General features: G+C 49.2%; 1 protein-coding gene across 2 annotated transcripts in view; it reads right to left on the bottom strand.

Moving 5' to 3' along the window:
* Positions 1-25568, bottom strand: part of LOC139382566 (BRD4 interacting chromatin remodeling complex associated protein) — a 72480-nt gene that overhangs the window by 31069 nt on the left and 15843 nt on the right. Inside the window, exons 3-7 of one of the 2 annotated variants that reach the window (XM_071126681.1) lie at positions 22633-22678; positions 21476-21541; positions 19058-20962; positions 10794-10937; positions 6469-7050 (exon numbers count right to left, since the gene is read on the bottom strand). In XM_071126681.1, coding sequence (XP_070982782.1) covers positions 6469-7050; positions 10794-10937; positions 19058-20962; positions 21476-21541; positions 22633-22678 — 2743 coding nt within the window. The remainder of the gene's footprint in view (positions 1-6468; positions 7051-10793; positions 10938-19057; positions 20963-21475; positions 21542-22632; positions 22679-25568) is intronic. The other variant, XM_071126682.1, reaches the window with a different exon arrangement.

Genomic DNA, 25568 nt, shown 5'->3' with positions numbered 1-25568 from the left:
ATTTCACCTTTATTTAACCAGGTAGACCAGATCACCTTTATTTAACCAGGTAGACCAGACCACCTTTATTTAACCAGGTAGACCAGATCACCTTTATTTAACCAGGTAGACCAGATCACCTTTATTTAACTAGGTAGACCAGATCACCTTTATTTAACCAGGTAGACCAGATCACCTTTATTTAACCAGGTAGACCAGATCACCTTTATTTAACAGGTAGACCAGATCACCTTTATTTAACCAGGTAGGATAGTTGAGAACAAGTTCTAATTTACAACTTTTATTTTATTTATTTTACCTTTATTTAACTAGACAAGTCAGTTAAGAACGAATTCTTATTTTCAATGACGGCCTAGGAACAGTGGGTTAACTGCCTGTACCTTGTCAGCTCGGGGGTTTGAACTTGCAACCTTCCGGTTACTAGTCCAACGCTCTAACCACTAGGCTACCCTGCCGCCCCCCTGCGACCTGTCCAAGATAAAGCAAAGCAGTGTGACACCAACAACAACACAGAGTTACACATGGAATAATAAAAGAGAAAGTCTAGGACCAAGAGGTTTCTAAACAGCTTCTACCACCAAACCATTCAACTCCTGAACATCTAATCACATGGCTACCCAGACTATTAGCACCCCCCCCCCCTCCCCTCTCTTTTACACCGCTGCTAGTATCTGTTGTCATCTATGCATAGTCACTTTAATTAGCTCTACCTACATGTACATCCGACCTGAACTAACCGGTGCCCCCTGTATATAGTCTCCACATTGACTCTGTACTGGTACCCCCTGTATATAGCCTCCACATTGACTCTGTACCGGTACCCCCTGTATATAGCCTCCACATTGACTCTGTACCGTAACACCCTGTATATAGCCTCCACATTGACTCTGTACCGTAACACCCTGTATATAGACTCCACATTGACTCTGTACAGGTACCCCCTGTATATAGCCTCCACATTGACTCTGTACCGGTACCCCCCTGTATATAGCCTCCACATTGACTCTGTACCGGTACCCCCTGTATATAGCCTCCACATTGACTCTTTACCGTAACACCCTGTATATAGCCTCCACATTGACTCTGTACCGGTACCCCCTGTATATAGCCTCCACATTGACTCTGTACCGGTGCCCCCTGTATATAGCCTCCACATTGGCTCTGTACCGTAACACCCTGTATATAGCCTCCACATTGACTCTTTACCGTAACACCCTGTATATAGCCTCAACATTGACTCTGTACCGGTACCCCCTGTATATAGCCTCCACATTGACTCTGTACCGGTGCCCCCTGTATATAGCCTCCACATTGGCTCTGTACCGGTACCCCCTGTATATAGCCTCCACATTGACTCTGTACTGGTACACCCTGTATATAGCCTCCACATTGACTCTGTACTGGTACCCCCTGTATATAGCCTCCACATTGTACTGGTACCCCCTGAATATAGCCTCCACATTGACTCTGTACCGGTACCCCCTGTATATAGCCTCCACATTGACTCTGTACCGGTACCCCCTGTATATAGCCTCCACATTGACTCTGTACCGGTGCCCCCTGTATATAGCCTCCACATTGTACTGGTACCCCCTGAATATAGCCTCCACATTGACTCTGTACCGGTACCCCCTGTATATAGCCTCCACATTGACTCTGTACCGGTACCCCCTGTATATAGCCTCCACATTGACTCTGTACCGGTACCCCCTGTATATAGCCTCCACATTGACTCTGTACTGGTACCCCCTGTATATAGCCTCCACATTGACTCTGTACCGGTACCCCCTGTATATAGCCTCCACATTGACTCTGTACCGGTACCCCCTGTATATAGCCTCCACATTGACTCTATACCGGTACCCCCTGTATATAGCCTCCACATTGACTCTGTACCGTAACACCCTGTATATAGCCTCCACATTGACTCTGTACCGGTACCCCCTGTATATAGCCTCCACATTGACTCTGTACCGTAATACCTTGTATATAGACTCCACATTGACTCTGTACCGTAACACCCTGTATATAGCCTCCACATTGACTCTGTACCGTAACACCCTGTATATAGCCTCCACATTGACTCTGTACCGGTACCCCCTGTATATAGCCTCCACATTGACTCTGTACTGGTACCCCCTGTATATAGCCTCCACATTGACTCTGTACCGGTAGCCCCTGTGTATAGCCTCCACATTGACTCTGTACTGTAACACCCTGTATATAGCCTCCACATTGACTCTGTACCGTAACACCCTGTATATAGCCTCCACATTGACTCTGTACCGTAACACCCTGTATATAGCCTCCACATTGACTCTGTACCGGTACCCCCTGTATATAGCCTCCACATTGACTCGGTACTGGTACCCCCTGTATATAGCCTCCACATTGACTCTGTACCGTAATACCCTGTATATAGCCTCCACATTGACTCTGTACCAGTGCCCCCTGTATATAGCCCCCACATTGTACTGGTACCCCCTGAATAAAGCCTCCACATTGACTCTGTACCGGTACCCCCTGTATATAGCCTCCACATTGACTCTGTACCGTAACACCCTGTATATAGCCTCCACATTGACTCTTTACCGTAACACCCTGTATATAGACTCCACATTGACTCTGTACCGGTACCCCCTGTATATAGCCTCCACATTGACTCTGTACCGGTACCCCCCTGTATATAGCCTCCACATTGACTCTGTACCGGTACCCCCTGTATATAGCCTCCACATTGACTCTTTACCGTAACACCCTGTATATAGCCTCCACATTGACTCTGTACCGGTACCCCCTGTATATAGCCTCCACATTGACTCTGTACCGGTGCCCCCTGTATATAGCCTCCACATTGGCTCTGTACCGGTACCCCCTGTATATAGCCTCCACATTGACTCTTTACCGTAACACCCTGTATATAGCCTCCACATTGACTCTGTACCGGTACCCCCTGTATATAGCCTCCACATTGACTCTGTACCGGTGCCCCCTGTATATAGCCTCCACATTGGCTCTGTACCGGTACCCCCTGTATATAGCCTCCACATTGACTCTGTACTGGTACACCCTGTATATAGCCTCCACATTGACTCTGTACTGGTACCCCCTGTATATAGCCTCCACATTGTACTGGTACCCCCTGAATATAGCCTCCACGTTGACTCTGTACCGGTACCCCCTGTATATAGCCTCCACATTGACTCTGTACCGGTGCCCCCTGTATATAGCCTCCACATTGTACTGGTACCCCCTGAATATAGCCTCCACATTGACTCTGTACCGGTACCCCCTGTATATAGCCTCCACATTGACTCTGTACCGGTACCCCCTGTATATAGCCTCCACATTGACTCTGTACCGGTACCCCCTGTATATAGCCTCCACATTGACTCTGTACTGGTACCCCCTGTATATAGCCTCCACATTGACTCTGTACCGGTACCCCCTGTATATAGCCTCCACATTGACTCTGTACCGGTACCCCCTGTATATAGCCTCCACATTGACTCTATACCGGTACCCCCTGTATATAGCCTCCACATTGACTCTGTACCGTAACACCCTGTATATAGCCTCCACATTGACTCTGTACCGGTACCCCCTGTATATAGCCTCCACATTGACTCTGTACCGGTGCCCCCTGTATATAGCCTCCACATTGTACTGGTACCCCCTGAATATAGCCTCCACATTGACTCTGTACCGGTACCCCCTGTATATAGCCTCCACATTGACTCTGTACCAGTGCCCCCTGTATATAGCCCCCACATTGTACTGGTACCCCCTGAATAAAGCCTCCACATTGACTCTGTACCGGTACCCCCTGTATATAGCCTCCACATTGACTCTGTACCGTAACACCCTGTATATAGCCTCCACATTGACTCTGTACCGTAACACCCTGTATATAGACTCCACATTGACTCTGTACCGGTACCCCCTGTATATAGCCTCCACATTGACTCTGTACCGGTACCCCCCTGTATATAGCCTCCACATTGACTCTGTACCGGTACCCCCCGTATATAGCCTCCACATTGACTCTTTACCGTAACACCCTGTATATAGCCTCCACATTGACTCTGTACCGGTACCCCCTGTATATAGCCTCCACATTGACTCTGTACCGGTGCCCCCTGTATATAGCCTCCACATTGGCTCTGTACCGGTACCCCCTGTATATAGCCTCCACATTGACTCTTTACCGTAACACCCTGTATATAGCCTCCACATTGACTCTGTACCGGTACCCCCTGTATATAGCCTCCACATTGACTCTGTACCGGTGCCCCCTGTATATAGCCTCCACATTGGCTCTGTACCGGTACCCCCTGTATATAGCCTCCACATTGACTCTGTACTGGTACACCCTGTATATAGCCTCCACATTGACTCTGTACTGGTACCCCCTGTATATAGCCTCCACATTGTACTGGTACCCCCTGAATATAGCCTCCACGTTGACTCTGTACCGGTACCCCCTGTATATAGCCTCCACATTGACTCTGTACCGGTGCCCCCTGTATATAGCCTCCACATTGTACTGGTACCCCCTGAATATAGCCTCCACATTGACTCTGTACCGGTACCCCCTGTATATAGCCTCCACATTGACTCTGTACCGGTACCCCCTGTATATAGCCTCCACATTGACTCTGTACCGGTACCCCCTGTATATAGCCTCCACATTGACTCTGTACTGGTACCCCCTGTATATAGCCTCCACATTGACTCTGTACCGGTACCCCCTGTATATAGCCTCCACATTGACTCTGTACCGGTACCCCCTGTATATAGCCTCCACATTGACTCTATACCGGTACCCCCTGTATATAGCCTCCACATTGACTCTGTACCGTAACACCCTGTATATAGCCTCCACATTGACTCTGTACCGGTACTCCCTGTATATAGCCTCCACATTGACTCTGTACCGGTGCCCCCTGTATATAGCCTCCACATTGTACTGGTACCCCCTGAATATAGCCTCCACATTGACTCTGTACCGGTACCCCCTGTATATAGCCTCCACATTGACTCTGTACCGGTACCCCCTGTATATAGCCTCCACATTGACTCTGTACCGGTACCCCCTGTATATAGCCTCCACATTGACTCTGTACTGGTACCCCCTGTATATAGCCTCCACATTGACTCTGTACCGGTACCCCCTGTATATAGCCTCCACATTGACTCTGTACCGGTACCCCCTGTATATAGCCTCCACATTGACTCTATACCGGTACCCCCTGTATATAGCCTCCACATTGACTCTGTACCGTAACACCCTGTATATAGCCTCCACATTGACTCTGTACCGGTAGCCCCTGTATATAGCCTCCACATTGACTCTGTACCGTAACACCCTGTATATAGCCTCCACATTGACTCTGTACCGTAACACCCTGTATATAGCCTCCACATTGACTCTGTACCGTAACACCCTGTATATAGCCTCCACATTGACTCTGTACCGTAATACCCTGTATATATTGTTATTTCACTGTAAGGTCTATTACACCTGTTGTATTCAGCATTTCACTGTAAGGTCTACTACACCTGTTGTATTCAGCATTTCACTGTCTACACCTGTTGTATTCAGCATTTCACTGTGAGGTCTACTACACCTGTTGTATTCAGCATTTCACTGTTAGGTCTACTACACCTGTTGTATTCAGCATTTCACTGTGAGGTCTACCTACACCTGTTGTATTCAGCATTTCACTGTGAGGTCTACTACACCTGTTGTATTCAGCATTTCACTGTAAGGTCTACCTACACCTGTTGTATTCAGCATTTCACTGTGAGGTCTACTACACCTGTTGTACTAGGCATTTCACTGTGAGGTCTACTACACCTGTTGTATTCAGCATTTCACTGTGAGGTCTACTACATCTGTTGTATTCAGCATTTCACTGTAAGGTCTACTACACCTGTTGTATTCAGCATTTCACTGTAAGGTCTACTACACCTGTTGTATTCAGCATTTCACTGTAAGGTCTACTACACCTGTTGTATTCAGCATTTCACTGTGAGGTCTACTACACCTGTTGTATTCAGCATTTCACTGTAAGGTCTACTACACCTGTTGTATTCAGCATTTCACTGTGAGGTCTACTACACCTGTTGTATTCAGCATTTCACTGTAAGGTCTACTACACCTGTTGTATTCAGCATTTCACTGTGAGGTCTACTACACCTGTTGTATTCAGCATTTCACTGTGAGGTCTACTACACCTGTTGTATTCAGCATTTCACTGTGAGGTCTACTACACCTGTTGTATTCAGCATTTCACTGTGAGGTCTACTACACCTGTTGTATTCAGCATTTCACTGTGAGGTCTACTACACCTGTTGAATTCAGGGCGCTTGTGACAAATAAACTGTGATTTGATAAGATGTGATAACTTAACCAATCAAAACATCCGAGCAGCGAGATAAGTGTTAGGGTGTGTCACTTCAGACCTGCTGTAGTTTCTGTTGTGGAGAGGGCTGAGCGATGGGCTGAGCGATGGGCTGAGCGATGGGCTGAGCGATGGGCTGAGCGATGGGCTGAGTGATGGGCTGAGCCTGGGTCTTCACCACTCCACCGCCGGGGGCCCCCACCTCGGGCACCGTAAATTGGAACCCTGCAGGAGGGCCCTGGAGAGTCTGGGAGGGTTTGGGGGAGCAGGTGGGAGGGGGGACGTCAGGTTGGTAGGGAGCAGGCTGGGAGGGGGGCCGGGACTGGATGTGCATCTGTTGCTGCTGCTGCTGCTGTTGTTGTTGTTGTTGTTGTTGTTGTTGTTGTTGTTGTTGTGCAGGCTGGGGGGAGCCAGGGATCTGGTTGTGGATAATGAACATTGGGGGAAGAGATGAGGGGGTGCAGGAGCGGACAGGGGTCTGTGGCTGGGAGGGGGTGCGGGACTGGCCATGGTGGTGGGGGGACTGCAGGGGGAAGGGGGAGGGCTGAGGGCTGTCCGACAGAGGGGGAGCAGTGTGGGAGGCCAGGGGCTGGGAGGGGGACAGGCTCTGGAGCTTCAACTGCTGTCCAGCCGCCTGGGGCATCTAGGGTTAGAGGTCAAAACAGACAGGAAACACATCAGACACAGAGGCTCCAAATAATACCAGACTTTAAGAAAATAAACATGTGAAAACAGCATTACAACATCATCAAGGAGGAGCAGAGAGGAGCAGGGAGGAGCAGAGGAGGAGCAGAGAGGAGCAGAGAGGAGCAGAGGAGGAGCAGGGAGGAGCAGAGAGGAGCAGAGGAGGAGCAGGGAGGAGCAGAGAGGAGCAGAGAGGAGCAGGGAGGAGCAGAACAGAGGATAGAGAGGACAGAGAGGACAGAAGAGGAGGAGAGAGAGAGGACAGAAAGGAGGAGGAGAGCAGGAGAGAGGAAGAGAGAGAGGAGGAGAGGACAAGCAGATACAGGACATCAGGCAGAAAACAGCAGTCAATGTGGAGGCTATATACAGGGGACAGCATGATGACACACATGATCAACTTTCAGAGAGAACAGGTTGTGAGGACCACACAGAGACACAAGCATCCTGCTGGTCAGTTTCTACAGGAAAACTAGGGCTAGTGTTATACTACTGCCCGTGGAAAAGAACGAAGTCCATCCTCCAACCTGAAACACAACACGATGAGAAGCCAAAAAGGTACAGCATTCTGCCTGGCCTGCGAGAGACAGTTGAAAGGAGGAGAGATGATCTTGTGTTATTATGCTGAGGGGAACCGGTGGACGCGGGTTCTGGGAAGGTTTAAGCCAAGGGGTTTCTGGGAATAGAAAGGGGGTGGGCATCTAGGTTTGGGGCAAAACCCAGTTGTTGCATGAGAGGGGTAGAGAGACTGGAGCACATGGGGGGTATCACAGTCACTGTAGTCAACAGAGGAGCAAGGAGCCGTAGGAGGGGAGAGGAGCAGGAGGGGAGAGGACGGGGAGAGGAGCAGGATGGGAGAGGAGCAGGATGGGAGAGGAGGGGAGAGGAGCAGGGAGCCGTAGGAGGGGAGAGGAGCAGGGAGCCAGAGGGGAGAGGAGCAAGGAGCAGGTCTAGTATGATGAGATATGACAGGTCTAGTATGATGAGATATGACAGGTCTAGTATGACAGGTCTAGTGTGATGAGATATGACAGGTCTAGTATGACAGGTCTAGTGTGATGAGATATGACAGGTCTAGTGTGATGAGATATGACAGGTCTAGTGTGATGAGATATGACAGGTCTAGTATGACAGGTCTAGTGTGATGAGATATGACAGGTCTAGTATGATGAGATAAGACAGGTCTAGTATGATGAGATATGACAGGTCTAGTATGACAGGTCTAGTATGATGAGATATGACAGGTCTAGTGTGATGAGATAAGACAGGTCTAGTATGACAGGTCTAGTGTGATGAGATATGACAGGTCTAGTGTGATGAGATATGACAGGTCTAGTATGATGAGATAAGACAGGTCTAGTATGATGAGATATGACAGGTCTAGTATGATGAGATATGACAGGTCTAGTATGATGAGATAAGACAGGTCTAGTATGACAGGTCTAGTGTGATGAGATATGACAGGTCTAGTATGATGAGATATGACAGGTCTAGTGTGACAGGTCTAGTATGATGAAATATGACAGGTCTAGTGTGATGAGATATGACAGGTCTAGTGTGATGAGATATGACAGGTCTAGTGTGATGAGATATGACAGGTCTAGTATGACAGGTCTAGTATGATGAGATATGACAGGTCTAGTGTGATGAGATATGACAGGTCTAGTATGACAGGTCTAGTATGATGAGGTATGACAGGTCTAGTGTGATGAGATATGACAGGTCTAGTATGATGAGATATGACAGGTCTAGTGTGATGAGATATGACAGGTCTAGTATGATGAGATATGACAGGTCTAGTATGATGAGATATGACAGGTCTAGTAAGATGAGATATGACAGGTCTAGTGTGATGAGATATGACAGGTCTAGTATGATGAGATATGACAGGTCTAGTATGATGAGATATGACAGGTCTAGTATGACAGGTCTAGTGTGATGAGATATGACAGGTCTAGTATGATGAGATATGACAGATCTAGTATGATGAGATAAGACAGGTCTAGTATGATGAGATATGACAGGTCTAGTATGATGAGATATGACAGGTCTAGTGTGATGAGATATGACAGGTCTAGTATGACAGGTCTAGTATGATGAGATATGACAGGTCTAGTGTGATGAGATATGACAGGTCTAGTGTGATGAGATATGACAGGTCTAGTATGACAGGTCTAGTATGATGAGATATGACAGGTCTAGTGTGATGAGATATGACAGGTCTAGTATGATGAGATATGACAGGTCTAGTGTGATGAGATATGACAGGTCTAGTATGATGAGATATGACAGGTCTAGTGTGATGAGATATGACAGGTCTAGTATGACAGGTCTAGTATGATGAGATATGACAGGTCTAGTGTGATGAGATATGACAGGTCTAGTGTGATGAGATATGACAGGTCTAGTATGACAGGTCTAGTATGATGAGATATGACAGGTCTAGTGTGATGAGATATGACAGGTCTAGTGTGATGAGATATGACAGGTCTAGTATGACAGGTCTAGTATGATGAGATATGACAGGTCTAGTGTGATGAGATATGACAGGTCTAGTATGATGAGATATGACAGGTCTAGTGTGATGAGATATGACAGGTCTAGTATGATGAGATATGACAGGTCTAGTGTGATGAGATATGACAGGTCTAGTATGACAGGTCTAGTATGATGAGATATGACAGGTCTAGTGTGATGAGATATGACAGGTCTAGTGTGATGAGATATGACAGGTCTAGTATGACAGGTCTAGTATGATGAGATATGACAGGTCTAGTGTGATGAGATATGACAGGTCTAGTATGACAGGTCTAGTATGATGAGGTATGACAGGTCTAGTGTGATGAGATATGACAGGTCTAGTGTGATGAGATATGACAGGTCTAGTGTGATGAGATATGACAGGTCTAGTGTGATGAGATATGACAGGTCTAGTGTGATGAGATATGACAGGTCTAGTATGATGAGATATGACAGGTCTAGTATTATACATGAGTAGTGATGTCACATTCAGGAACACATGCATGTGAAACAAAGTGAGAGTTATGACAACGGACTGGTGATTTAGAGGAAACAAATTGTGCAGAGGGAGTGAGAGGGAGTGAGAGAGAGTGAGAGAGAGTGAGAGGGAGTGAGAGGGAGTGAGAGGGAGTGAGAGAGAGTGAGAGGGAGTGAGAGAGAGTGAGAGGGAGTGAGAGAGAGTGAGAGAGAGTGAGAGAGAGTGAGAGAGAGTGAGAGGGAGTGAGAGAGAGTGAGAGGGAGTGAGAGGGAGTGAGAGAGAGTGAGAGGGAGTGAGAGGGAGTGAGAGGGAGTGAGAGGGAGTGAGAGGGAGTGAGAGAGTGAGAGGGAGTGAGAGAGAGTGAGAGAGAGTGAGAGGGAGTGAGAGAGAGTGAGAGGGAGTGAGAGGGAGTGAGAGGGAGTGAGAGGGAGTGAGAGGGAGTAAAAGGAGTGAGAGGGAGTGAGAGAGAGTGAGAGAGTGAGAGAGAGAGAGAGAGTGAGAGAGAGTGAGAGGGAGTGAGAGAGAGTGAGAGGGAGTGAGAGGGAGTGAGAGGGAGTGAGAGAGAGTGAGAGAGAGTGAGAGAGAGTGAGAGAGAGTGAGAGAGAGTGAGTGAGAGGGAGTGAGAGGGAGTGAGAGAGGCAGACAATGTCCTAACAGAGTGGCAGCAACAGGGGGTGGGGCTTAGCATTAAGGGGCGTATTGTCTACCTGGTTTACCACTGCTGCCTCAGCTAATTGGCTGTCAAGACCCGAGGGTGTGTTGCCAGAGCTGCTGTTGCTGCTGACGATAACGGACGCTGGCACGCCCACTGAGACAGAGGGGGCGGGGTCATTCTCTGTCTGTCGCTGGTCCTGACATGGGCACATTAACGATTCAAGAAGAGAGGGAGGAGAGAGAGGGATGGAGAGAGATGAGAGAGAGAGATGAGAGAGAGAAAGAGAGAGGCAGGGAGGGAGAGAGGCAGGGAGGGAGAGAGAGGCAGGGAGGGAGAGAGAGGCAGGGAGGGAGAGAGAGGCAGGGAGGGAGAGAGAGAGAGGCAGGGAGGGAGAGAGAGAGAGGCAGGGAGGGAGAGAGAGGCAGGGAGGGAGAGAGAGGCAGGGAGGGAGAGAGAGGCAGGGAGAGAGAGAGAGTCAGGGAGAGAGAGAGAGTCAGGGAGAGAGAGAGAGTCAGGGAGAGAGAGAGAGTCAGGGAGAGAGAGAGAGTCAGGGAGAGAGAGAGAGGCAGGGAGAGAGAGAGAGGCAGGGAGAGAGAGAGAGGCAGGGAGAGAGAGAGAGGCAGGGAAAGAGAGATGGAGAGAGGGCCAGAGAGGGAGGCAGGCAGGGAGGGGGATAGAGAGAGAGAGGGGGGGAGAGAGGGGGGGAGAGAGAGAGAGGGGGAGAGAGAGGGGGGGAGAGAGAGAGAGGGGGAGAGAGGGGGGGAGAGAGAGAGAGGGGGAGAGAGAGGGGGAGAGAGAGAGGGGGAGAGAGAGAGAGAGAGGGGGGGAGAGAGAGAGAGGGGGAGAGAGAGAGAGGGGGAGAGGGGAGAGAGAGAGAGAGGGAGAGAGGGGGGGAGAGAGAGAGAGAGGGAGAGAGGGAGGGAGAGAGGGGGAGAGAGAGAGAGAGGGAGAGAGGGGGGAGAGAGAGAGAGAGGGAGAGAGGGGGGGAGAGAGGGGGAGAGAGAGAGAGAGAGAGAGGGAGAGAGGGGGGGAGAGAGAGGGAGAGAGGGGGGAGAGAGAGAGAGAGGGGGGGGGGGGGGAGCAGAGAGAAATGGAGAAGATGAGTAAAATAGGAAACCAGAGGTAGGTAGGTCAGGTACCATTGGAATCAGTATATCATCCACGACGCATCACTCTGTTATCTTGTTGGCCAATATTAACTGTTCACTTCAGATCAACAACAATGTCAACAGAGACTGGAGTGGTAGAGATAGTGAGGAGAGGAGAGGTAGAGGAGGAGTGGTAGAGATAGTGAGGAGAGGAGAGGTAGAGGAGGAGTGGTAGAGAGTAGGGGTGGAGGTAGAGGAGGAGTGGTAGAGATGGTGAGGAGAGGAGAGGTAGAGGAGGAGTGGTAGAGAGTAGGAGTGGAGGTAGAGGAGGAGTGGTAGAGATGGTGAGGAGAGGTAGAGGAGGAGTGGTAGAGAGGAGAGGCAGAGAGTAGGGGTGGAGGTAGAGAGGTAAAGAGGAGAGGCAGAGATAGTGAGGAGAGGAGAGGTAGAGGAGGAGTGGTAGAGATAGTGAGGAGAGGAGAGGTAGAGGAGGAGTGGTAGAGATAGTAAGGAGAGGAGTGGTAGAGATAGTGAGGAGAGGAGAGGTGGAGGAGTGGTAGAGAGGAGAGGTAGAGGAGGAGTGGTAGAGAGGAGAGGCAGAGGAGGAGTGGTAGAGAGAAGAGGCAGAGGAGGAGTGGTAGAGAGGAGAGGCAGAGGAGGAGTGGTAGAGAGGAGAGGCAGAGGAGGAGTGGTAGAGAAGAGAGGTAGAGGAGGAGTGGTAGAGATAGTGAGGAGAGGAGAGGAGGAGTGGTGGAGAGGAGAGGTAGAGGAGGAGTGGTAGAGAAGAGAGGTAGAGGAGGAGTGGTAGAGATAGTGAGGAGATGAGAGGTAGAGGAGGAGTGGTAGAGATAGTAAGGAGAGGAGTGGTAGAGATAGTGAGGAGAGGAGAGGTGGAGGAGTGGTAGAGAGGAGAGGTAGAGGAGGAGTGGTAGAGAGGAGAGGTAGAGGAGGAGTGGTAGAGAGGAGAGGTAGAGGAGGAGTGGTAGAGAGGAGAGGTAGAGGAGGAGTGGTAGAGAGGAGAGGTAGAGGAGGAGTGGTAGAGAGGAGAGACAGAGAGAAGGGGTGGAGGTAGAGAGGTAAAGAGGAGAGGTAGAGAGGAGAGGTAGAGAGAAGGGGTGGAAGTAGAGAGGAGAGGTAGAGGAGGAGAGGTAGATAGTAGAGGTAGAGGAGGAGTGGTAGAGAGGAGAGGTAGAGAGTAGGGGTGGAGGTAGAGAGTAGGGGTGGAGGTAGAGAGGTAAAGAGGAGAGGTAGAGAGTAGAGGTAGAGGAGGCGAGGTAGAGAGGAGAGGCAGAGAGAAGGGGTGGAGGTCGAGAGGAAATAGGAGAGGTAAATAGGTAGAGAGGAAAGAGGAGAGGTAGAGAGGAGAGGTAGAGGAGGAGTGGTAGAGAGGAGAGGTAGAGGAGGAGTGGTAGAGAGGAGAGGCAGAGAGAAGGGGTGGAGGTAGAGAGGCAAGAGGAGAGGTAGAAAGGAGAGGTAGAGGAGGAGTGGTAGAGGAGGAGAGGTAGAGGAGGAGTGGTAGAGAGGAGAGGCAGAGAGAAGGGGTGGAGGTAGAGAGGAAAGAGGAGAGGTAGAGAGGAGAGGTAGAGGAGGAGTGGTGGAGGAGGAGAGGTAGAGGAGGAGTGGTAGAGAGGAGAGGCAGAGAGAAGGGGTGGAGGTAGAGAGGAAAGAGGAGAGGTAGAAAGGAGAGGTAGAGGAGGAGTGGTAGAGGAGGAGAGGTAGAGGAGGAGTGGTAGAGAGGAGAGGTAGAGGAGGAGTGGTAGAGGAGGAGTGGTAGAGAGGAGAGGCAGAGAGAAGGGGTGGAGGTAGAGAGGAAAGAGGAGAGGTAGAAAGGAGAGGTAGAGGAGGAGTGGTAGAGGAGGAGAGGTAGAGGAGGAGTGATAGAGAGGAGAGGCAGAGAGAAGGGGTGGAGGTAGAGAGGAAAGAGGAGAGGTAGAGAGGAGAGGTAGAGGAGGAGTGGTAGAGGAGGAGAGGTAGAGGAGGAGTGGTAGAGAGGAGAGGCAGAGAGAAGGGATGGAGGTAGAGAGAAAAGAGGAGAGGTAGAGGAGTGGTAGAGAGGAGAGGCAGAGAGAAGGGGTGTAGGTAGAGAGGAAAGAGGAGAGGTAGAGAGGAGAGGTAGAGGAGGAGTGGTAGAGGAGGAGAGGTAGAGGAGGAGTGGTAGAGAGGAGAGGCAGAGAGAAGGGGTGGAGGTAGAGAGGTAAGAGGAGAGGTAGAGAGGAGAGGTAGAGGAGGAGTGGTAGAGGAGGAGAGGTAGAGGAGGAGTGGTAGAGAGGAGAGGCAGAGAGAAGGGGTGGAGGTAGAGAGGAAAGAGGAGAGGTAGAGAGGAGAGGTAGAGAGGAGAGGTAGAGGAGGAGTGGTAGAGGAGGAGTGGTAGAGAGGAGAGGCAGAGAGAAGGGGTGGAGGTAGAGAGGTAGAGAGAAGGGGTGGAGGTAGAGAGGTAAAGAGGTAGAGAGGAGAGCTGTTGCGGTGACAGTATTCCTGCCATACCGGCAGTCATGGGTCCTGACCACATTCAAATTATATGTGACCATTGAACCACTGTAATCTCCTCTTATGCACTCTGGACAGACGTTGGTAGTACTAACGACCACCGGGTCCTAATGACCTTTTTCCACATTTTGTTACATTACAACCTTATTCTAAAATTGAAACAATGTTTTATTAAACATCAAGACACACACACACAATGCCCCATAATGACAAAGCGAAAACAGGTTTTAGACATTTTTGAAAAAAATCTAAGTATTCAGACCCTTTGCTATGAGACTCAAAATAGAGCTCAGGTGCATCCTGTTTCCATTAATTATCCTTGAGAGGAGTCCACCTGTGGTAAATTCAACTAATTGGACATGATTTGGAAAGGCACTCACCTGTCTATATAAGGTCCCACAGTTGACAGTGCATGTCAGAGCAAAAACCAAGCTATGAGGTTGAAGGAATTGTCCGTAGAGAACAGAGACAGGATTGAGACGAGGCACAGATCTGGGGAAGGCTACCAAAACATTTCTGCAGCATTGAAGGTCGTCAAGAACACAGTGTCCTCCATCATTCTGAAATGGAAATAGTGTGGAACCACCAAGACTCTTCCTAGAGCTGGTCACCCGGCCAAACTGAGCAATCGGGGGAGCAGGGCCTTGGTCAGGGAGGTGACCAAGAACCTGATGGTCAATCTGACAGAGCTCCGGAGTTCCTCTGTGGAGATGGGAGAACCTTCCAGAAGGACAACCAGCTCAGCAGCATTCCACCAATCAGGCCTTTATGGTAGAGTGGCCAGACTGAAGACACTCCTCAGTAAAAGGCACATGAGAGCACACTTGGAGTTTGCCAAAAGGCACCTAAAGACTCTCAGACCATGAGAAACAAGATTCTCTGGTCTGATGAAACCAAGATTGAACTCTTTGGCCTGAATGCCAAGCGTCACATCTGGAGGAAACCTGGCCCCATCCCAACGGTGAAGCATGGTGGTGGCAGCATCATGTTGTGGGGATGTTTTTCAGCAGCAGGGACTGGGAGACTAGTCAGGATCGAGGGAAAGATGAACGGAGTAAAGTAGAGAGAGATCCTTGATGAAAACCTGCTCCAGGACGCTCAGGACCTCAGACTGGGGTGAAGGTTCACCTTCCAACAGGACAAGACCCTAAGCACACAGCCAAGGCAACGCAGAAGTGGCTTTGGGACAAGTCTCTGAATGTCCTTGAGTGGCCCAGCCAGAGCCCGGACTTGAACCTGATCGAACATCTCTGGAGAGACCTGAAAATAGCTGTGAAGCAACACTCCCCATCCAACCTGACAGAGATTGAGAGGATCTGCAGAGAAGAATAGGAGAAACTCCCCAAATACAGATGTACCAAGCTTGTAGCGTCATACCCAAGAAGACTTGAGGCTGTAATCACTGCCAAAGTAGCTTCAACAAAGTACTGAGGAAAGGGCCTGAATATTTATGTAAATGTGATATTTCATTTTAGTTTTAATGAATTAGTTTTTGCTATGCCATTATGGGGTATCGTGATGTCATTATGGGGTATCGTGATGTCATTATGGGGTATCGTGATGTCATTATGGGGTATCGTGATGTCATTATGGGGTATTGTGATGTCATTATGGGGTATTGTGATGTCATTATGGGGTATTGTGTGTAGACTGATGAAGAAAAACATGAATTGAATCCGTTTTAGAACAAGGCTGTAACGTGGAAAAACAGAAGGGGTCTGAATCCTTAAAGCACTCTGTAACGTTGTGAAAACATGTTACTATTGATGTTCTCGAACAGATTTCACTTAGTTTCCCCAAATGAAGCACTGGGCTGCAGGGTTGAAGTGACCACACCTGTCCCGCAGCAACACCACGGTATACACAGTTTGGGATGTCACCTGTCCCGCAGCAACATCACAGTTTGGGATGTGACCTGTCCCACAGCAACATCACAGTTTGGGATGTGACCTGTCCCACAGCAACATCACAGTTTGGGATGTCACCTGTCCCGCAGCAACATCACAGTTTGGGATGTCACCTGTCCCGCAGCAACATCACGGTATACACAGTTTGGGATGTCACCTGTCCCGCAGCAACATCACGGTATACACAGTTTGGGATGTCACCTGTCCCGCAGCAACATCACAGTTTGGAATGCCACCTGTCCCGCAGCAACATCACGGTATACACAGTTTGGGATGTCACCTGTCCCACAGCAACATCACGGTATACACAGTTTGGGATGTCACCTGTCCCGCAGCAACACCACAGTTTGGGATGTCACCTGTCCCGCAGCAACATCACGGTATACACAGTTTGGGATGTCACCTGTCCCGCAGCAACATCACGGTATACACAGTTTGGGATGTCACCTGTCCCGCAGCAACATCACAGTTTGGAATGCCACCTGTCCCGCAGCAACATCACGGTATACACAGTTTGGGATGTCACCTGTCCCACAGCAACATCACGGTATACACAGTTTGGGATGTCACCTGTCCCGCAGCAACATCACAGTTTGGAATGCCACCTGTCCCGCAGCAACATCACGGTATACACAGTTTGGGATGTCACCTGTCCCACAGCAACATCACGGTATACACAGTTTGGGATGTCACCTGTCCCGCAGCAACATCACAGTTTGGAATGCCACCTGTCCCGCAGCAACATCACGGTATACACAGTTTGGGATGTCACCTGTCCCACAGCAACATCACGGTATACACAGTTTGGGATGTCACCTGTCCCGCAGCAACATCACGGTATACACAGTTTGGGATGTCACCTGTCCCGCAGCAACATCACAGTTTGGGATGTGACCTGTCCCACAGCAACATCACAGTTTGGGATGTCACCTGTCCCGCAGCAACATCACAGTTTGGAATGCCACCTGTCCCACAGCAACATCACGGTATACACAGTTTGGGATTCCACCTGTCCCACAGCAACACCACAGTTTGGGATGTCACCTGTCCCACAGCAACATCACGGTATACACAGTTTGGGATGTCACCTGTCCCACAGCAACATCACGGTATACACAGTTTGGGATGTCTCCTGTCCCACAGCAACATCACGGTATACACAGTTTGGGATTCCACCTGTCCCACAGCAACACCACAGTTTGGGATGTCACCTGTCCCACAGCAACATCACGGTATACACAGTTTGGGATGTCACCTGTCCCACAGCAACACCACAGGTTGGGATTTCACCTGTCCCGCAGCAACACCACAGTTTGGGATTTCACCTGTCCCGCAGCAACACCACAGTTTGGGATGTCACTTGTCCCACAGCAACATCACGGTATAAACAGTTTGGGATGTTACCTGTCCCGCAGCAACACCACAGTTTGGGATGTCACTTGTCCCACAGCAACATCACGGTATACACAGTTTGGGATGTCACCTGTCCCGCAGCAACATCACGGTATACACAGTTTGGGATGTCACCTGTCCCACAGCAACATCACGGTATACACAGTTTGGGATGCCACCTGTCCCACAGCAACATCACTGGAGTAGCCAGCCTGACATGAATGAAAAACATACTGGAGGGAAAGTGGCCTCCAGTCACTATTCCAGGGCACAATGTATTTTTCTTCCTGCCCATTTGATAAATTGGCCATTTGAAACCACAACTAAATTGTACATATTAGTAAAGACAATATTCAACTGAGAATAGTCTGATGGGTGAAAATGTGATCACTTGATGAGAGAACAGCTTGTGCAGCCGGAGACAAGGAACAGACAGCAAACTTACTGAAGTCATCAATAGTCTATAGTCCCAGCATGCAGCCAATATATGTTTTGATTTCTAACACATTCTAAGGTTTATATAATTTACAACTAAAGTTGTCAAATAACTCTAAATCTAACGTATAGGGCCTGTTTCAAATGATGACTCTTATGCTCAACACAGACACTTCATATGCGCACACTTCTGAATGGGAAAAATATCCTTTATATTTTATTAAGCTAAGTTCAATAATATTCTTCTTACTATAAAATCATATAATATTAAATATAACATACAGTCTATAGTCAGATAACATACAGTATCTAGTCTGATAAATGAACAAGCTACAGTCTATAGCCAGATAACATACAGTATCTAGCCTAGTCTATAGTCAGATAACATACAGTTTCTAGTCTGATAACATACAGTATCTAGTCTGATAAATGAACACACCTACAGTCTATAGTCTGATAACATACAGTATCTAGTCTGATAAATGAACAAGCCTACAGTCTATAGTCAGATAACATACAGTATCTAGCCTACAGTCTATAGTCAGATAACATACAGTATCTAGTCTATAGTCAGATAACATACAGTATCTAGTCTGATAACATACAGTATCTAGTCTGATAAATGAACACGCCTACAGTCTATAGTCAGATAACATACAGTATCTAGTCTGATAAATGAACAAGCCTACAGTCTATAGTCAGATAACATACAGTATCTAGCCTACAGTCTGTACCATGGAGAATAGCCAGAGGTAGGGGGGAAAGAGAAAGGTAGAGGGGGAGAGGTAGGAAGGTAGAGAGGTTGAGGTAGAGAGGTAGAGGGGTGGTGAGGTAGAGAGATGGTGAGGTAGAGAGGTAGAGAGGTATAATTGTGAGGTAGAGAGGTAGAAAGGTAGAGAGATGGTGAGGTAGAGAGATGGTGAGGTAGAGAGATGGTGAGGTAGAGAGATGGTGAGGTAGAGAGATGGTGAGGTAGAAAGGTGAGGTAGAAGCTGGGCCATACTGACCTGCTGGAGAAACATCTGGAGGTGTTCCTGGCTGAGGATCATGCTGGAGCCCTGTGGCCCTGTGAAGAGCACCCTGCTCCCGGGGCTGTGTTGCTGCTGGGCTGACGTGGAGGACACAGATAAGGATGGAGAAGAGGAGGGGACAGAGACAGCCACAGAGACAGAGGGCCCAGCCTGCATAGAAAGGATGGAGGAGTGCTGGGGGGGTTGTCCAGGATGGGCTGCCTGGTCTGTACAGCTCCCACTCTCCCCAGGCTGGCCCTGTGCCATGGCAGCTGCCCCGCCCATCCCACTGCTGGGAACGCCCCCCGGCTGCGGTTGCAGAGCGGGCTGCAGGCTGACAGCAGGACTCACCCCCTCCACCTGGCTCAGCATGGCCAGGGAGTTCTGCAGGGGCATGCCCTGGATCACCGTGTGGGCCTGGTGGCCCGTGACCGGGTGGGTCTGGCTCTGGGAGAGGGTAACAGGCATCTGGAAAAGCTGATGTCCCACACCCATCTGACCCGGCTGCAGCTGGATGTGGCCCTGAGACATCAGCACCTGGCCCAGGTTGATGTTCTGGTGCTGAGCCAGGATCTGATTGGCTATCAGTTGGCCCCCAGGCCCCTGGGAGGTGATGATGTGGCCCCCAGGGTGCTGCGTGAGGATCTGACCCCCGGCTAGCTGCTGTGGCAGGAGGAACTGGTGGTTCTGGCCCCCCAGCATGATGCTGCCGGGCTGGTTGAGCAGGTGGACACTGAGTGCTTTCCCAGAGGGGTGGTGGGCTGTCTGCTGTTTGAACAGAGCCTGTTGGGGAAGCCCTGCCTGGGAGGTCAGGACCACGTTGGCGCCAGGCTTGCCTGTCAGGAAGGCTACATTCTGGGCAGCGGAGACAGGGACATGCTGCACCCCTAGAGCCTTGTTGGCTTCATTCTGGAAGGCGTGTGGCTGGGCCTGCTGCTGCTTAAACAGTTTGGGCTGGATGGCTGCGCCCCCCTGAGGGGGTTTGGGTTGGATGGGGGTCGGAGTTCGCTGGACGATCAAGTTCTGCATGATCTGTCCTTGGGGATGGTTCTGCCCATGTTGTGCCAGTCCGGGGCTACTGAACCCAACCAAGGTTCCTGTGGTACCGCACACCGCTGGTCCGTTTAAAGCAGGAGGTCCCAGAGTGGCTTTTCCCCCTTGGATCAGAAGTCCTCCTCCAAGTCCACCCTGCCCACCTGCCCCCTGTGCCTCGGGGCCAGGCTGGTGCAGCTGGTATCCTCCCATACCCTTGGCCAGGATGGACTGTCCTGATTGGTTCATAGTCATCACAGTGGGCGTGCCCATCACCTGTATCTGCCCCAGTCCCAGCCCCAGGTGTCCTGACTGACAGCCGTTAGGTAGGGCCTGGAGGGAGGCGATTGGCTGAAGGGTGACGTTACCCAGGCCTGCCACCTGCTGCATGAAAGGCTGCATACTGATGGCCTGGGCCTTGTTCATGACCTGGGGCCCAAACTCCAGGCCCTGTTGGGCCAGCACCGAGCCCAGCATGTCAGCTGTGGCCTGGGGAGGGGTGGCGGAGGAGCCTGGAGCTCCAGGGAAGATGGGGAGCCCCACCCCCGCAGCGGTCCCTCCAGACCCAGTCAGGCTGTCTGTACAGGGCAGGGTCTGGACCACCTGAGTCAGACCTGGCATGGTGAGGTCGAAGGAGCCCAGGTCCAGCTCTGCCTCGGCCTCCTGCAGGCTCTGCTCTGTAATGTTCGCCTCCGCCAGGCTCTGCTGCAGGATGTCGCATGGCTCCATCGCGTTGCTACCGTCGTCGCCCGGCGACCCGTCCAGGATGACATCATCTTCCAGGAAGTCCAGGTCCACGCTGACCCGGGGCAGGCCTTGCTGCTCATTGGACGACAGCTGGACTGGGGGTGGGACTTCTGGAACGTGGCACTATGAAGGAGAGAGAAGGAAGAACAGTGAAGCGTTGTGATGGAGGACGAGAGGAGAGGAGAGCTGAGGAGAGCTGAGGAGAGCTGAGGAGAGCTGAGGAGAGCTGAGGAGAGCTGAGGAGAGGAGAGCTGAGGAGAGGAGAGCTGAGGAGAGGAGAGCTGAGGAGAGGAGAGCTGAGGAGAGCTGAGGAGAGGAGAGCTGAGGAGAGGAGAGCTGAGGAGAGGAGAGATGAGGAGAGGAGAGATGAGGAGAGATGGGAAGGAATGGGTTGAACTGAGCAGGCCTGAGATCAGCCTGGACAGGCCTCACACGTGGAGATGTTGACCAGACAGGCCCCCCAGACAGGACCCTTAGACCCCCACAGTGTCATGGCTCCTACCAACCAGCCCAGGGCCATCAGAGCTTGGTGTGTGTGGATGTGTGTTACTGGCAGGGTGGAGGAGAGATGCATGCTACATATATGAATGGAGACAGGAGGGTCAGAGGTCAGAGTGGGGAAGAGCCGTTACTCACCCCAACAGAAGAGAAGAACGAGCTGGAGGGGTCGTTAGAGCCATCCAAAAGGTCGTCAGTGTCCAGCTACAGACAGACACGACAGACGCAGCCAGGATAGGACAGAACGACAGACAGAATAGGCCGGAGGGAGGTCACACCACATGGACAGCCAAAAAATGCAGGGAGAGCGAGACAGACAGGGAGAGCGAGACAGACAGGGAGAGCGAGACAGACAGGGAGAGCGAGACAGACAGACAAACCCACCAATGACCCGGAATTGAGGAGGGGCAGCAAAGTGGTTTAAAGGTGGGAGGGTGGGAGGGAGGGAGGGAAGCGAAGCAGAAGAGGGCTAGTGTTAGACTAGTACTGGTCATCGTGGATTAATCAGGTGACAAGGCAGGGTTGAAAATCACACAGACCGACCACACAGACCGACCACACAGACCAGACACACGGATCCACCATGCAGACCAGACACACAGACCGACCACACAGACCGACCACACAGACCAGACACACGGATCCACCATACAGACCAGACACACAGATCCACCATACAGACCAGACACACAGACCGACCACACAGACCAGACACACGGATCCACCATACAGACCAGACACACAGATCCACCATACAGACCAGACACACAGACCGACCACACAGACCAGACACACGGACCCACCATACAGACCAGACACACGGATCCACCACGCAGACCAGACACACGGATCCACCACGCAGACCAGACACACGGATCCACCATACAGATCAGACACACAGACCGACCACACAGACCAGACACACGGACCCACCATACAGACCAGACACACGGATCCACCATACAGACCAGACACAAAGCAAGAAACCATAAGCAGTAGCAGAGTCATGGACGCAGAAACCCCGTTGGAGGGACGGGGAGGTGTGTGTGTGTGTGTGTGTGTGTGTGTGTGTGTGTGGTAGCCAGTGCACGTGTTGACCTCAATGTGTCACTGACGCTACGGCCCAAGAGAAGTAGCCTGTTCTGTTAGCTGATATCTGGTGCTTGGAAGTCAACCACACCCATCCTCATTGTCAAATCAACTGCTATGAAACACAATCCAGCTACCTCCTTAGCTTTGGTAAGTACAATAGAAGCATCATAACCATCCATGCAGGTCAATTAGCAGCCACGTACATGTATCTCTGATCCATGAAGAAAATCGTTGAGTGCTTCTGGGTCACTGTGGAGAGAGGAACATCGGTCAGACAGGCAGGCAGGTAGTCATTGAGGTCACGTCTATTTCTCTGTCCCAGTATCCACACTTACTACCTAGTAGAGTTGAGCCATTATCCAGATGTTCATATCGTCATTACCATCCTTCTCTCATCCTGGGATTTACGCTATTACTGCCGAAATTCACAAGGGGGCGCTAAAACAACCCACCCACATTTATTATCAGAACGCTAACCCAAATTTTTTTTAAAAGGTGAGAGGCACAAAATTGGCACAAGTACTAACGAAATTTCCACAGAGGCTGCTAGCAAAATATGCTAATGAGCGCTAAAATGAAAATAAACTAATTACAAAAAGACACTTGAGATAACTTGAGCTGGATTGCCTATATTAGGTAGTAGCTAACAAAATGTACAAGGACAAATTGGTGAGTTTCGACATTTACAAGAGAAATATGAAGGAGAGGGATTGTACAAATGGCCTGCACGTCTGAAGGAAGAACAGTAGTGGATCTGGAACAGCATGTGTACCTGCTGTGTCTGTGTGTAATCTGGAGTCGCAAGGGCAACGGGCCTGTCTGCTCGGGCAGAGAACGAAGAGGAGAAAATACGCAAGGAAATCAAGGTCGCAGTGGCAGCTGTACAGATAATTCATCCAAAGTCCTAGGACTTCTCAAAACACAAACCTATCACTTTATGTATGATGCACCGGAGGACGGCTCATTATAATGTCTGGAACGGAGCGAATGGAACGGCGTGGAAACCGTGTTTGATGTATTTGATACCGTTCTGCTCCAGCCATTACCGCGAGCCCATCCTCCCTAATTAAAAGGTGCCACCAACCTCCTGTGATTCGATGCCCCCGTCTCCTTATTAATTCAGCTACCTACTGAGATAACTAGCAAGTTAGTTACACACCTGGATTCACGCATTCTCCCGTTGAGCCATTTACAAAACAAAAAACAACAACAAAAACACGTGACTGGCTCAACGGTTCTGGGGAACTACGGTGAGCTCCATAATGTCAAATAATGTGACGGGTGAAATTAAGATCTTTATCTCCTAACGTACAAGTGGACTGCAGGTATTTACGTTAAAAGCTAGCTACATATATTCACATTTATTGAAAAACTTCAAAGAAATTGTTTTAACATTAAGTAGGCAAGATTGTTTTTTTCGAAAGCTCGTCACTTGTGTCACTTGTGCCCCCCCCCCCCCCCCAAAAAAAGGTATGTAAAACAATTTTGACCTTATTGTATGATGCAAAGAACCACTTTACAAAATAAAAATCCATTACCATACTTTTTAACATAGAGAATCAAACAAAATGGAGGCAACACTCTGCCCATTGGCTTCTCTCCATATTCAAGCCCGTCTCAAAAAACAACACTGCCCCTTTAAGTTTATCCTGGAGGATGGTTGGCCACCCTTGGTAGCCTATCAAAACATTACAATTAGAACTAAATAACACACTTGGTAGCCTATCAACTGAAATACAGAAATCTCTTTTACACAATACCCCATAGCCTATCAAAATATTACAATTACAACTAAATAACACCCGTGGTAGCCAATCAAAATATTACAACTAAATAACACACTTGGTAGCCAAACTAAATAACACACTTGGCAGCCTAACTAAATAACACACTTGATAGCCTAACTAAATAACACACTTGGCAGCCTAACTAAATAACACACTTGGCAGCCAAACTAAATAACACACTTGGCAGCCTAACTAAATAACACACTTGGTAGCCTAACTAAATAACACACTTGGTAGCCTAACTAAATAACACACTTGGTAGCCTAACTAAATAACACACTTGGTAGCCTAACTAAATAACACACTTGGTAGCCTAACTAAATAACACACTTGGTAGCCTAACTAAATAACACACTTGGTAGCCTAACTAAATAACACACTTGGTAGCCTAACTAAATAACACCCTTGGTAGCCTAACTAAATAACACACTTGGTAGCCTAACTAAATAACACACTTGGTAGCCTAACTAAATAACACCCTTGGTAGCCTAACTAAATAACACACTTGGTAGCCTAACTAAATAACACACTTGGTAGCCTAAGCGCGAATGTTCCAAAATGAAATTAGCAGATAAACACAAAAGGCCACCACAGGCACAAGCTGTTTCATGTGACAGAGATTAAAATATGAATTAGAAATGAAGCGAGGAGATCTGAAAGACGCATCAATCAGACCAGGATTAATAAAATCAGGAGTATACCTTTGGCTGCTGGACAATAAATTAAAGTCAATTTGAAAATAGAACACGAGAGAAATGCTGGTTTCAACGGCATGTTATGTTTTTATGAAATAATTCCCTCAACATTTCTATGGCCGTATTTTAGCGAGGATAGTTTGAAACTAAGACAGACATGCTTCATAAAATGACATAAAACATCCCAGGTTTTAAACGATTAACTTCATGGTTAAATTGCTTCCAAATACTGACGGCCTCCGCTCTGATTCAAGGTGGGTGATGTGAAGTAGGCACGGTCCTTCACTCTTGGGTCTTGTGACCATTTGATCAGAACCAGAGCCTCTGTCCACATAATTAAATGGTAATTATTTGTCATTATTATACATTAGTCAAACATGACTGGAGTTTAGCCTGCCTTTAGCCTGGCTTATTCCACATTTTGTTGTGTTACAGCCCAAATAAAAAAAATAATTTAAAAAAATTGTCTCTCCCCCCCCCCCCCCCCCCATCTACACACAATACCCCATAATGACAAAGTGAAAACAGGTTTAGACATTTTTTGCAAATTTATTGGAAATGAAATACAGAAATCTCTTTTACATAAAGTATTCATACCAGAGTCAATACTTTGTAGAAGCTTTGGCCGAGTAAGTCTCTAAGAGCTTTCTTTCCACA

Source organism: Oncorhynchus clarkii, chromosome 24 (genome assembly GCF_045791955.1).
Source record: "Oncorhynchus clarkii lewisi isolate Uvic-CL-2024 chromosome 24, UVic_Ocla_1.0, whole genome shotgun sequence".
Lineage (NCBI taxonomy): Eukaryota > Metazoa > Chordata > Actinopteri > Salmoniformes > Salmonidae > Oncorhynchus > Oncorhynchus clarkii.
Note: the sequence above shows the minus strand (reverse complement) of the source record. Positions and strands in the feature narration are given on the sequence as shown.